Consider the following 14,687-nt stretch of genomic DNA (forward strand, 5'->3'; position numbering starts at 1 on the left):
CCAGAGCAGGATATTCACTATACAGAAATGAACTAACAAATTGTAGTGAACCAGGAACAGAGTTAGAGTACAGCTTGTAACAAATATCCTTCATCACTCTACACTAACAGGCATAAAGATACATCAGTCAAGCAATGTCATGCTACATTGCTAAATCCAAGCTGTCATTCAAGCACATTTATAAGTCACTGTTCTTATCTGCATATAAAAACTGCAGAAAGACGCAGTCATTCCCCCTCAGCAGAGCTAGGGGAATTAATTCTCCTCTTCACTTAGAATTACAGCTGAGGGGTGGAGATTGCACTGAAACAGAGCATCACTTAATACAAACCCACAAAGTAGCTAAATAAAAAGTTGACAGTACATGTTGCTAATCTGTAGATCACAATGCTCTGAAACACCAGGCGCTTGTTACAGGACAGTCACTTGTGCACCTCCTTGCAACATTGCAGGAGATCTGGAAGCTCATCCATCTTCGTATTCAAGTTTGGTGCACAGCAGGGAAAGACCAGGAAGAAAAGGGTAAAGAGCAAAATAAGAAATTCCTTAAAATAGGTCACAAACAAAATGTATTACAATTAGTAGTTAGGAAAATGGTTTTACAGTTTTATATTTCAGAAAAATAGTTAAATGATTAAAAATACCAAACTTGATTTGAAAACACTCCGTTTAAAAAAATCATTTTTAAGAGAAGGAAGATGATGAGATTAGATAGCAAACGCATTCACCACCTGACAGAGCAAACAGTATCTTGCTGTTAAGGAACTGGTCGATAGGAGATATATGAGACTGTCCTTGGTAGACCATCTCTCTGCCCTTCTTTATTACTTTTAGGGAGGTATCTCACTCATACTTAAAAGCACTAAGAGTTAAAACTGAAATAGGAAGCTACCTACATGAATACTGCAGTACAGGCCTAAGTCCTACTCTGCACCATGCAGCACATTAACTGCCATTAGATGCTGTAGCATCAGGATATTTGCATGTGACCACTCGACCTTTTTATCTACACAGGCTCATATCAGTGATGTTCCATTGTCAGGGGAAGACAAGGCGTAAAGTAACAGGAAACTGGCAGCATGCAAGCATTATGGCACGTTAGTATACTCAGGAGCTCATACTTGTACCCAACACCCAGAGGTCACTATGGGCCCAGCCAGAAATATTTGGTTGGTTAATCAGTTAAGAATTTGGAGAAAATTCAACAATCTCAATTTGCTAGAGTGAAGCGGATTTGTAATGCATGGCCATATCTGAGATACATTTGTGTATAGTTTATAAAACTCTCTGTATATAACGGTTTGAGCAGAATTATACTACATGGAAGATTCTGGACGAAATGAAACAAATCAAAGAAATATCTTTGTGCATTTTCCTGAGGCAAACAAAACAATAATGTATCAAACACCTCATATCGAAGTGATGTGTCCAGATATTTTTCTTTAAACACTGACATCTAGTGATGGAATATTGTAATTCATAAAGAAAACTTCCTGTACAATACAAAACATTGCAATAAATAAAACACACAATGATACCAAAAGTAGTAAATAAACTTCCCCAGAACTTTCATCGATATTTAAAGAGAGACAGAGAGCAAGATAGGGAAACAGAGCCAAGCGGGGAGCAAGAGGGGTAAGAGTGCCCAGAGGCAGGTGGGAAGGGAGACTGAGCCATGGAGGGGAGGGAGCTTTTGGGGAGGGGGTAGGGGAGAAACAGCCAGGATGGGTGGGGAGACAAAGCTTGGGAGAGCTGGCGGGGGTGGTGGTGGTGGTGGAGTGGAAAGAGAGAGCCAGGAGGCTGGGGAAGGGAGAACAGAGCTGGTTGGGTGCATGGGGTGGGTGGGGGGGGGGGGGGGGGGCAGCGAGGGGAAACAGAGTGGTGCAGACACAGAACAGAACGAAATTAATCAAACGAAAACAACATTTTGGAAAGTGTTTGCATCCAAGCGTAAGACTACATTATGTGACTGTAGGTGACTGGGGAAAAAAAACACCAGAAAGACTAACAAGGCTGCTAGGAGCCAAATAACAGTTAAATATTCAGTTGGCAATTAGACTTTTCAGTTAGAAAGTGAGCAAGATCATAAAGGAGAGAAGGAAGAGAAAAAGAGTAGAACAGTGAAAGAATATGCACAAACATGCATAAGTTCCGAGTCCCTACCCTGGTAACTCCTGCAGCAAAGTGTGAATGGTTTCCCATGAAACCTTGGTGTTGTTGAGGACGAGTCTCTGTATTCGAGAGAAAGAGGCAGCACAAGTAGAGTCCAAGCTGGCCTCAGTCAGAGGATTTGAGGTGAGGTTCAGAAATGTCAGCTTCGCAAGATTTGACACAATTTTACTGATCTGTAAAATACAAAAGGGCAGAGTAGCAGAAGATGGTGTCAGAATATGCAGTGACCAGTGACTAATTTATGGCTGTTAAAGGACAGCATATGTCTAACAAATTACCGAGTTAGCCAAATGTGGTAAAGCACCAAGGACCACTTCTCTGCCACTGCTGCCTGGGGCTCAGCCTTCCCAAAATGGGCCACTGATATAAGGATAGGGGTTTAGGACATATCAGAAGATTGTATTGTATTGCTGGTTTGTATTTTTGATTACCCACAGTACAACAGTGAATTAGCAGACTGCAGCCTTTCCATTTTAGTATCGATGTAGAAACACAGAAAATAGGAGCTGGAGTAGGCCATTCGGCCCTTCGAGCCTGCTCCGCCATTCATGATGATCATGGCTGATCATCCAACTCAGTAACCTGTTCCTGCTTTCCCCCATACCCTTTGATCCCTTTAGACTCAAGAGTTATATCAGTCCCGCCATCCGAGGAATCAGTCTGGTAAACCTTCGCTGCACTCTCTACAGCAGGAACGTCCTTCCTCAGATAAGGAGGCCAAAATTGCACACAATATTCCAGGTCTGCCCTCACCAAGGCCCTGTATAATTGCAGCGACATCCCTGCTCCTGTATTCGAATCCTCTCGCTATGAAGGCCAACATACTATTTACCCTTTTTACTGCCTGTTGCACTCGCATGCATACCTTCAGTGACTGGCGTACAACACCACCCAGGTCTCGTTGCATATTCCCCACTCTCAGTTTATAGCCATGCAGATGATAATCTGCCTTCCTGCTTTTGCTACCAAAGTGGATAACCTCACATTTATCCACATTATACTGCATCTGCCATGCATATTCCCACTCACTCAACTTGTTCAAATCACCCTGAAGCCTCTCTGCATCCTCCTCACAACTGACCCTCCCACCCAGTTTTGTGTCATCTGCAAATTTGGAGATATTACATTTAGTTCCCTCATCTAATTCATTAATATATATTGTGAATAGCTGGGGTCCTAGCACCGATCCCTGCGGTACCCCACTAGTCACTGCCTGCCATTCAGAAAAAGACCTGTTTATTCCTACTCTTGGTTTCCTGTCTGCCAACCAATTTTCTATCCAACGCAATACACTAATCCCAATTGCTTTAATACTGCATGCTAATCTCTTATGTGGGACTTTGTCGAAAGCCTTCTGAAAGTCCAAATAAACCACATCCATTGGCTCCCTCTCATCAACTCTACTAGTTACATCCTCGAAGAATTCTAGAAGATTTGTCAAGCATGATTTCTCTTTCGTAAATCCATGCTGACTCTGTCCGATTCTACCACTGTTCTCCAAGTGCTCTGCGATAAAATCTTCGATAATGGGCTCTAGAATTTTCCCCACTACTGACGTCAGGCTGACTGGTCAATAATTCCCTGTTTTCTCTCTACCTCCCTTTTTAAATAGTGGGGTTACATTAGTTACCCTCCAATCTGTAGGAACTGTTCCAGAGTCTATAGAATCTTGGATGACCACCAATGCATCCACTATTTCTCGGGCCACTTCCTTAAGTACTCTGGGATGTAGATTATCAGACCCTGGGGATTTATCAGCCCTCAATCCCATCAATTTCCCCAACACCATTTCTCTACTAATATTGATTTCCTTCAGTTCCTCCCTTTCACTAAACCTCAACATTTCTGGTATGATATTTGTGTCCTCTTTCGTGAAGACAAAACCAAAGTATGCATTTAGTTGGTCAGCCATTTCTTTGTTCCCCATAATAAATCCTGTTTCTGACTGGAAGGGACCTACATTTGTCTTCACCAATCTTTTTCTCTTCACATACCTACAGAAACATTTACAGTCAGTTTTTATGTTGCCCGCAAGCTTACTCCCGTACTCTATTTTCCCCTTCTTAATCAATCCGTTGGTCCTCCTTTGCTGAATTTTAAACTGCTCCCAATCGTCAGGTCTGTTGTTTTTTCTGGCGAATTTAAATGCCTCGTCCTTGGATCTATTGCTATTTCTAATTTCCCTTGTAAGCCATAGTTTGGCTACCTTTCCAGTTTTACTTTTGCGCCAGACAGGAATAAACAATTGTTGCAGTTCATCTAATGTACTCTTTGAATGTTTGCCATTGCCTATCCACCATCACCCCTTTAAGTAGCGTTTCCAAATCCATCATAGCCAACTCGCGACTCATACCTTCGTAGCTTCCTTTACTAAGATTCAAGACCCCAGTCTTAGAATCAACCACGTCACTCTCCATCTTGAAGAAGAATTCTATCATGCTATGGTAGCTCGTCCCCAAGAGGTCTCGCACAACTAGATTGTCAATTATGCCTCTCTCATTACACAATACCCAGTCTAAGATGGCCTGTTTTCTAGTTGGTTCCTCAACGTATTGGTGCAGAAAACCATCTCGTATACACTTGATGAATTCCTCCTCTACGGTATTGCGACAAATCTGATTTGCCCAATCTATATGCAGATTAATATCACCCATAGTTACAGATGTGCCTTTATCGCATGCCTCTAATTTAGTGTTAATGCCATTCCCAACATCACCACTACAGTTTGGGAGTCTATATACAACCCCCATTAACATTTTTGCCCCTTAGTGTTTCTCAGCTCTACCCATACAGATTCCACATCGTGAGCGCTAATATCTTTCCTCACTATTGCGCTAATTTCCTCTTTAACCAGCAATGCAACTCCACGGCCTTTTGCTTTTTGTCTGTCCTTCCTAAATACTGAATACCCCTGGATGTTCATTTCCCATCACTGGTCACCCTGCAGCCACGTCTCTGTAATCCCGACTATATCATACATGTTTAAATCTATTTGTGCTATAAATTCATCCACTTTATTGCGAATGCGATGTGCGTTAAGACACAAAGCCTTAAGGCTTGTCTTTTTAACATTACCTGTCCCCTTCCCACTAATTTTCACTGTGGCCCTGTTTGATTCTGGCCCTTGATTTCTCTGCCTATCACTTTTCTTATTCCCCTTACTTTCTTTTGTTCTCATCTTTGATACCCCTTCCTCTGACTCCTTCCAAAGTTTCCCATCCCCCTGCCATTTTAGTTTAAACCTTCCCCAACCACTCTAGCAAATACTCCCCCCTAGGAGATCAGTCCCGGTCCTGCCCAGGTGTAACCCGTCCAGTTTGTACTGATCTCACCTCCCCCAGAACCGGTCCCAATGTCCCAGGAATCTACAACCCTCCCCCTCACACCGTCTCTTCAGCCACATATTCATCCGATATTTCCTGCTATTTCTACTCTGACTAGCGCGTGGCACTGGTAGTAATCCTGCGATCACTACCTTGGAGGTCCTACTTTTCAACTTACTTCATAACTCCCTATATTCTGCTTTTAGGACATTTTTTTTTTTTAAACTTACGTTGTTTGTACCAATATGTACCACGACCACTGGCTGTTCACCCTCCCCCTTCAGAATGTCCTGTAACCACTGAGACATCCTTGACCCGAGCACCAGGGAGGCAACATACCATCCTGGAGTCTCGTTGCGGCCAGGAAACGCCTATCTATTCCCCTTTCAATTGAATCCCCACACTTTTTACTCCTCCCCTGTGCTGTCGAGCCAACTGTAGTGCAACGAAAAGGGCTGTGCTGCTTTCCCAAGAGGCCATTCCCCCCAACAGTATCCAAAGCAGTATACCTGTTTTGCAGGGGAATAGCCACAGGAGATTCCTGCACTGCATGCCTAGTCCTCTTGCTCTGCCTGGTGGTTACCCATTCCCTTCCTGCCTATGGAGTCTGAGCCTGCGGTGTGACCACTTCTCTATCCATGCTATCCATGATACTCTCCGCCTTTCGGATGCTCCTGTGTCCCCAGCCGCCGCTCCAGCTCTGAAATCCAGGCTTCCAGGAGCTGCAGCTGGAGACACTTCCTGCACACATGCTGGTCCCAGGCACTGGAATTGTTCCCGGCTTCCCATATAGAGCACGAGGAGCACACCACGGCTTTGAGCTCTCCTGCCATGACTTAACCTTTAAATTAAACCTTTTGGAAGATACTTAATATCAAATAATATCAATTACTCTAGGGCCCTTCTTCCCTGGTCCTCATTACTACAGAACTCCCTAAAAAACACTTACTCTATATGAAAATAAACTGTAGACCTTTCTTACCTTAGTTACTAACCCAGCTATTTAGAGCTATTCCCTAACAGCAGTGACTCACCAATCACCTTGCAGCTTTCCTGTGATGTCACTGACTTTTTTTTTTCAAACTCTGGCTTTTGGTCTGCTTGATTCACTTTTCAAAAAGACCAAGGTTTTCATGCACAGTTTCTACCAGATAAATGTCCCCACTCCAAAATCCAGCCTTCTCCACTCTCATATCTCTGGCACACGCTGAAATGGTTTCCACTGCTACCCAAAGAACAAAGAACAGTACAGCACAGGAACAGGCCATTCGGCCCTCCAAGCCCGTGCCGATCTTGATGCCTGCCTAAACTAAAACCTTCTGCACTTCTGGGGACCGTATCCCTCTATTCCCATCCTATTCATGTATTTGGCAAGATGCCTCTTAAACGTCATTATCGTACCTGCTTCCACCGACTCCCCTGGCAGCAAGTTCCAGGCACTCACCACCCTCTGTGTAAAGAACTTGCCTTGCACATCCCCTCTAAACTTTGCCCCTCTCACCTTAAACCTATGTCCCCTAGTAACTGACTCTTCCACCCTCTCCAAAGCCTCCACGCCCTTCTGGTAGTGTGGCGACCAGAATTGCACGCAATATTCTGAGTGTGGCCTAACTAACTACCTGTTCCAACAAAATCAGTACATCTCCTGCTTTGGTTTCTGGCTCAACCTCTCAGTCATCCAAGCGTTCTTCAAGCACCCAATCTTTTGATCTACATTGCTGTCCCTTGGCCACATCATTTGCAGGCACAGAATCGGCTTTCACATGTATACTGACTACTCCCAACTCCCTCTCACTGCCACCTTCAACTACTATGGTGCTATCCAACTACATAGCAATCAACTCCAGGTGAAAAAAAACTTCAATTCAATAGCAACTTATATTTATATGGTGCCTTTAAAGTAATAAGATAGCCCAAGGTGCTTCACAGGAGGATTATAAAACAAAATATGACACCGAGCTACATAAGGAGATATTAGGTCAGATGACCAAAAGTTTTCAAGGAGTGTCTAAAAGGAAGAAGGTAGAGAGTCAGAGAGCTGTAGGGAGCGTATTCCAGAGCTTAAGGCCTAGGCCAGGGTTGGCCAACATACGGCCAGCGGGCCAGGATCCGGCCCACGGGATTACAACTGTTCCCGGGGCCACTCCTCATCCTCACCATGACTGGAGATGAGAAAGTTCCCTTTGTCTTCTTACAGAGCAGCCTTTTTTAAAACATTGCACTGTCAGTTTCACAGCCGACAGCCACTGACATTGGGAACAGCCGTTCCCTAACAAACTCGGGGTTTTCCGGTGGGTTCCGAGTTTTTTTTTAGAAAAACCGGCCGGAAAGCCCCCGAGTCTGTTGGAAAACGGCTGTTCCCACTGTCAGCGGCTGTCACCTGTGAAACTGACAGTGAGATGTTTTAAAAACATCTGCTGAGGATTCCACTCTCTGCAACTGAGAGAGAGAGAGACAGACAGAGAGAGAACCGAGGGTGGGGTGGGGAACACCAGAGACACAGTGGAGAAAGAGAGGCGGGAGAGAGATACAGAGAGCGGGTGGGTGGAGAGGGTTAGAGAGGGGGGGAGGAGATAGAGAAAGTGGGGAGAAGGAGACTGGGTTTTTTTTTTGGGGGGGGGGGGGGTGAGAAGAGGGAGAGACAGACAGACACAGAGAGGGGGGGAGGCAGAGAGAGAGACACAGACAGACAGACAGAGGCGGGAGGGGAGAGGGAGATTCAAAGTGTCATTTACTTACGGTACAGAAGGAGGCCATTCTGTCCATCGAGCTCTTCACGGAGTTATGCAGTCAGTCCTACTCCCCAGCTCGATCTCCATAGCCCTGCAAATCTATTTCTCTCAGGTGGCCATCCAACTCTCTCTAAGTCATTGATCATCTCCACTTCCACGACCCTTGTGGGCAGCGAGTTCCAGGCCATTCCCACCCAGTGCGCAAAAAGTGCTTCCTCATATTCCCCCTGCATATTTTGCACAAAACTTTCAATTTGTGTCCTCTGGTCCTGGAGGCGGCGAGGGGTGGGGTGGGGTGGCAGCGGAGAGAGAACGAGACACACACACACAGCACGGGGAGAGGGGAGAGAGAGATCAAGGTCTCTCCTGAAAGATGGACATCTATCCAGAATACTCTGCATCGCTACATCAAGCATGCAGGCAGAGATTGACTACTTATGCAAGCAAAAGTAATGCCAGGTATGTCACTGAATCAGTTTTCAATATAGTGATGAGAAAGTAAGTCAATAAATTAGTCTTGCTCATGTAAAGATTCTGCACATTTGTTGTTTTTATTAGTACGATGACTTTATTTTTCTAATTTTGCTCACCAGCTCCCCTGGGCCGCGCAGAAATCGTAATGGCCCTCCACCCAAAAAGGTTGGACAACCCTGGCCTAGGCAACTGAAGGCATGACCACCAAAGGTGGAGCAATTAAAATCAGGGATGCTTAAGAGGCCAGAATTAGAGGAGCGCAGCTATCACAGAGGGTTGTGGGGCTGGAGGAGATTAGAGATAGGTAGGGAAGAGGGCATGGAATGATTTGAAAACAAGGACGATAATTGTAAAATCGTGATGTTGCTTGACCGGGGGTCAAGGTAGGTCACTGGGCACAGGGGTGATAGGCGAATGGGACTTGGTGCGAGTCAAGACACGGGCAGCAGAGTTTTGGATGACCTCAGGTTTACGGAGGGTAGAATGTGGAAGACCAGCCAGGAGTGTACTGGAATAGTCTAGACTAGGTAACAGTGCACAAAAAGCAGAACAAATCCGACCTGGCCAATTACTGCCCTATCAGTATACTCCTGATCAGCAGCAGTGTGACAGAAGGGGTTGTCGACAGTGCTATCAAGTGACACTTGCTCAGCAATAAGCTGCTCACTGATGCTCAGTTTAGGTCCTGCCAGGGCCACTCAGCTCCTGACCTCATTACAGCCTTGATCCAAACGTGGACAAAAAAGCTGAACTCCAAAGGTGCAGCGGTTCAAGAAGGCAGCTCACCAAGCTCTCAAGGGCATTTAGGGTTGGGCAATAAGTGCTGGCACAGCCAACACCCACATCCCCCAAACGAATTTTAAAAAAAAACTGAAATGAGGGTTTCAACAACAGATGAGCCGAGACAGGGGCGACATCAGGTGATGTTACGGAGATGGAATAGGCGGTCATTGTGATGGCACAATTGTGAGGTCGGAAGCTCATCTCAGGGTCAAATGTGACAATAAGGTTGCAAACACACTGGCTTAATCACAGACTGTTGCCAGAGAGGCATAGAGTCAGTGGCTAGGGAACAGAGTTTGGAGCGTGGACCGAGAACAATGACTTCAGTCTTCTCAATATTTAATTGGAGGAAATTTCTGCTCATCCAGTCTGATAGTTTAGGAAGAGTGGAGGAGTTGAGAGGGGTGATGGTGAGGTAGTAGCTGGGAGTTGTCAGTATTCATGTGAAAATTAATGCTGTGCTTTTGCATGATGTCACTGAGGGACAGCATGTAGATAATAGGAGGGAATCAACGATAGGGAAACACCAAAGGTAACAGTGCAGGAGCAGAAAGAGAAGCCATTGCAAGTGATTCTCTGGTTATTAGACAGATAAGAATGGAACCAGGTGAGAGCAGTCCCACCAGCTGACGACAGCGTTGAGGTGGATGGTGTGCTCAATCATGTCAAAGGCTTCTTACAGGTCGTGAAAGACGAGTGGAAAATGTTTACCTTTGTCAGTCACATAGGGTGTTGCCCTGCAAGCCCCCACCTGCCAAGAATGAGGCATTATTAATTTTGCCACATGAATATTACATTTGAAATTGTTGCTAGGAAAAACAGAAGGCCTGTTACAACGACTGCTAGTTAACAGACAGTGCTTGGAAAGGACAAAGGACCATTCCCTGACATACAATACACAGAACCAAAACATGGTCAGACCAGTTAGTCCATGACTAACCTGCTTGGCAACCTGGGGGTTTCTGAATTGTACAGTTTGAGCTGAGAGCCTGCAGAAAGCAGAATGCTCCTGGACTAAGAACTCTCCTGGATGGCTCGCCACAGCCTCTCCTGACTGATCCCATCTTTCTCACCAGCTTCCGAATCCACTGAAGACACATGAAGCACACGAGAGAAGTCTCCGACAGCGAACAAGGTTTAAGAAGAATACTGGGCCCCAACGAAAACCAAGATCTACCTACAATCAAGGACCCTACAGTGAGCTTGAAGACCCGTAACAAAAAACCCCCTCAGATATTGCCTCAAACTTTTCCACTTTATTTCTTCTGTTTTCTTTCTGACTATTTGCATGTGTGTATCAAGTGTGCATGCTATCGTGGGCGCGTCATGTATCCATAGGCGTTAAACTTAAACTCTAATTAGGTTAATAAAATTTCACTTTTCTTCTTTAAACCTGAGAAAACCTGTTGTTCTGGTTTCTTTGCCTTATAATTGGAAAGTGGTGAACAAGGATTCACCACGGGGGAGCTAAAAACACGGTGTGTTTAAAATTAAACCCTATTACAGCAAGACCAGGTGAAGGCTTAAAGGGAACCCTAGACCTCTTTCCCACCTGGTCTAACAATGTCATTTGCAACTTTGTTGATAGCTGTTTCGGTACTGTGTCAGGGGCGGAAATCTGATTGGAGGGATTCAAACATGGAGTTCTGGGTAAAATGGAAATGGATTTGGGAGGTAATACAGTTTGCAAGGATGGTGGGATCAAGGGTTGGGTTTTTGAGAAGAGGCATGATGATGGCAGATTTAAAAGGGGAGAGGGACAACACCTGAAGAGAGAGAACGGTTAACATTATTGGCTAACATGGGGACCAGGAGAGGACGTTGGATGATCAACATCAACAAAACCATATTGCTTGGCTCTCTAAGTCTCTGCACTTCAAGTCCCAATTTTCATGCCAGTGCACAACCTCAATGTTTGCTTTGCACCAATTAGAGCTTTAAATAGTAGATTCTAGATGAACATTGTCCATTTACACCTTGCCTATCTCTACTCCTACCTTCTCACTGCCACCCAGTGAGCAAAAACGCTTCTCTATCCTTTTCACAATCTGCATTTGAATGCTCCAATACTCTCCTCCCACGTTTTGCCCTTCACAAACTGCAACTCACCCAAAATACTGTTGTTCACATCCTACCCCGTATGAAGGCCAGCACTGTCCTCGACAACCTTCATTGGCTTCCTATTTCTCAATGCATTTATTTCAAGGTCTTATCCTCATCTTAAATCCCTTCATAGTTTTATCCTTCCCTCCTTCTGCAAACTCCTCCAGTCCTGGGTCCCTACAGGCACTGTGTATTCTTATTCTGGCTTCTTTTGCATCCTCGTTACATCTGCTCAGTCTTCAGCCACAGGGCGGAACTGTCTTAGCCCAAGACTTGAACTCTCCCCACCACATTCTACCGTGCTACCTTGCTCCTCTCCTTCAAACATTTAAAAACCTACTGCTTTGATTATGTAGTTGGTCACCATCTTATCCTTCTCAATGTCTGGTTATTTTCAAAGCACTTTGGAATTCTTGTTACAACATAGGAACAGAAAGGAGGCCATTCAGACCCTCAGGCCTGTTTTGTTATTCTGTTAGATCATGTCTGATCTTTAGTTTTAACTCCATTAACCCTCCTTGGTTTCGTAACTCTTAATATCCTTACCCAACAAAAATCGATCAAAGTTTTTGAAATTTTCAATTCACTGCCAGCCTCATCTTTTTGGGGATAGGTTTGCCACCTTTCCACTACCCATTCTGTGAACACGTGCTTCCTGACATAATCCCGCAACAGCTTAGCTATAATTTTAAGATCATGTCCCTTATTCTGGACTCCCCAGTGAAAATAGCTTGCTTCCATCCACCCTATAAATGTATTTAATCATCTTAAATATCTCAATTAGATCAGCCCCTTAATCTTCTAAATGCAAGGGAACACAAGCCTCGTCTCTGCAGCCTGTACTCAATTTAACTTTTAGCCCTAATCATTCTAGTGAAGCCGCGCTGCACCCCATGTGCAAGGTGATGGTGCATTCATGCATTATTAAAGGTTATGGACAGGAGTAGTGGTATACGCACAAGAAAGCACACACTAACTGGAAGAATTTCCTGGTAGCCTTCACTACTACTAGCCATCTTCTCTCTTGCTGAGCAAAAAAAAGATCAGATTCAAGCACACATTCCTGTACTTGCCAATGCACTGACCCAAATTCCCAGGCACGCACACTGCACTGAACCTTTTGGTTTATCAGACAATGAAGGGAACAGATTGCGTTTCAGTTAAATAGGTCAGGGAGTACCAGGGATCACAATTCTAAGTTGCATAAGGCCAGATCTTGGTTTGATGTCAGGAGGTGGTTCCTTTCCCAGAGAAAGGTGGGCCTTGCTGGCTCATGTGGTAGATACTGACTCCCCAAAATCTTTCAGGCAAGAGCTGGAGCCGTTTCTGGTTGGGGCACTCACCAACTCTTAGAAAATGTAGGTATTGCAGGAAGTTGAGGGCCAATGAAATCCTGGACTAGTTTGGATTTCGTAGATGGTTCAGAGAGGAATTTCTCATTCCCATCCCCCAAATTGACGCAGGTTTTTATCTGTAATTTTGCCTCTGGAGATCACATGGTTTTGGGTGGGGTGGAGAGGTTTTTTTGTTATTGAGATGTGATCATCGCTGTCAAGGGCAACATTTATTGCCCATGCCTAATTACCCTTGAACAAGTGGTGGTGAGTCACCTTGAACCATTGCATTCTGTGTAGTGTAGGGACACCCACAGTGCTGTTAGGGAGGGAGTTCCAGGATTTTGACTGAGTGACACTGAAGGAGCAGCGATATAGTCCCAACTCAGGATGATATGTGGCTTGGAGGGGAACTTGCAGGTGGTGTTGTTTGCAGGCATCTGCTGTCTTTGTTCTTCTAGGTGGTAGAGGTATGCAATACCAACTTGTAATCACTTGTGATACTCATTGGCCAGGATCTTTATCATCAGGTACTCTGAGGTTTTGCATTACTAGTCCGATGGCTCTGTCCTAAAAGTGATCAGCAGTAGCCTGCCTTTGGCTTTCATATTATTTTGGTTGTAGGTTCTTCGTGATGTTTAGCCAGGAGAGTTATGAGCGGCATGGACAGAGTGGATAGTCAGAAGCTTTTTCCCAGGGTGGAAGAGTCAGTTACTAGGGGACATAGATTTAAGGTGCGAGGGGCAAAGTTTAGAGGGGATGTGCGAGGCATGTTTTTTTTTTTTACACAGAGGGTGGCGAGTGCCTGGAACTTGCTGCCAGGGGAGGTGGTGGAAGCAGATACGATAGCGACGTTTAAGAGACATCTTGACAAATACATGAATAGGAAGGGAATAGAGGGATATGGGACCCGGAAGTGCAGAAGGTGTTAGTTTAGGCAGGCATCAAGATCGGCGCAGGCTTGGAGGGCCGAATGGCCTGTTCCTGTGCTGTACTGTTCTTTGTTTGAGAGATGGGCAGCTCCTGTCTGGGATTGCTTCATTCTTTTAGATATTCAATTGCTTTTTAAGTTTAATATATGTATAGGCTGAGAACATGAGGCAAATATGTACACCAAATTTTTCAAAAAATTTTAAACACTGGAAAATGCAATAAGACGACATTCCTGTCACCTAAATAATTTAGGCATCATAATTTAGTACTCAACACTAGCAGAGGCTAGATTTTATATTCCAGTATTGAAAAGTTTTTGCAAATGTTGGTATGGACATTTTCTCTCAACTGTAGAGGAACTAGATACTTCTGGTGCAAACAATATATTTGTATTGGTCACTGAGTGACCAAGAGACCAACAGCCAAGAGCAAGGAAAACAGACCGCTCTGCTAAAAGTCTAAATTTCAATATAGCAATATAATCCTTTATTTCTGCTTTGTCCTTGCCAGCTTTTAAAGCTCTGAATTTACTTTTTTTTTAAAAAATTACTGCTTTACAGAATACAATTGGTCTTTTGGTTTTGCCAAAGAGTGTAATCAGCAGTGAGCCTGAAAATAGCTTTTGCAGCTTTGATTTGATTTTGCTTCTTATTGTATGACATGTTCTAAAAAAATTAGCTGGATTGCGCTCTCTCTCATGATCAGCCAGTGCTGATCAGTGTGAATAATCTACAAATTGCAATGGCTTGGAAGAAGTCAACACATGTTCAAAATATAGGCTTTGAGAAGGCTTCTAATGGTGGAAAGAGGGGTAACAAGATGAATGGTTTAAG

General features: G+C 44.4%; 1 protein-coding gene across 3 annotated transcripts in view; it reads right to left on the minus strand.

The window, feature by feature from the left end:
* tbcelb (tubulin folding cofactor E-like b) overlaps nucleotides 1–14,687 on the minus strand; it is a 100,245-nt gene that overhangs the window by 56,741 nt on the left and 28,817 nt on the right. For 2 of the 3 annotated variants that reach the window (XM_068054197.1, XM_068054198.1), the window contains exon 4: nucleotides 2,164–2,345. In XM_068054197.1, coding sequence (XP_067910298.1) covers nucleotides 2,164–2,345 — 182 coding nt within the window. Of the gene's footprint in view, nucleotides 1–2,163; nucleotides 2,346–8,234; nucleotides 8,655–14,687 lie in introns of those variants that run through there. The other variant, XM_068054199.1, reaches the window with a different exon arrangement.

This window comes from Heterodontus francisci, chromosome 22 (assembly GCF_036365525.1).
Source record: "Heterodontus francisci isolate sHetFra1 chromosome 22, sHetFra1.hap1, whole genome shotgun sequence".
NCBI lineage: Eukaryota > Metazoa > Chordata > Chondrichthyes > Heterodontiformes > Heterodontidae > Heterodontus > Heterodontus francisci.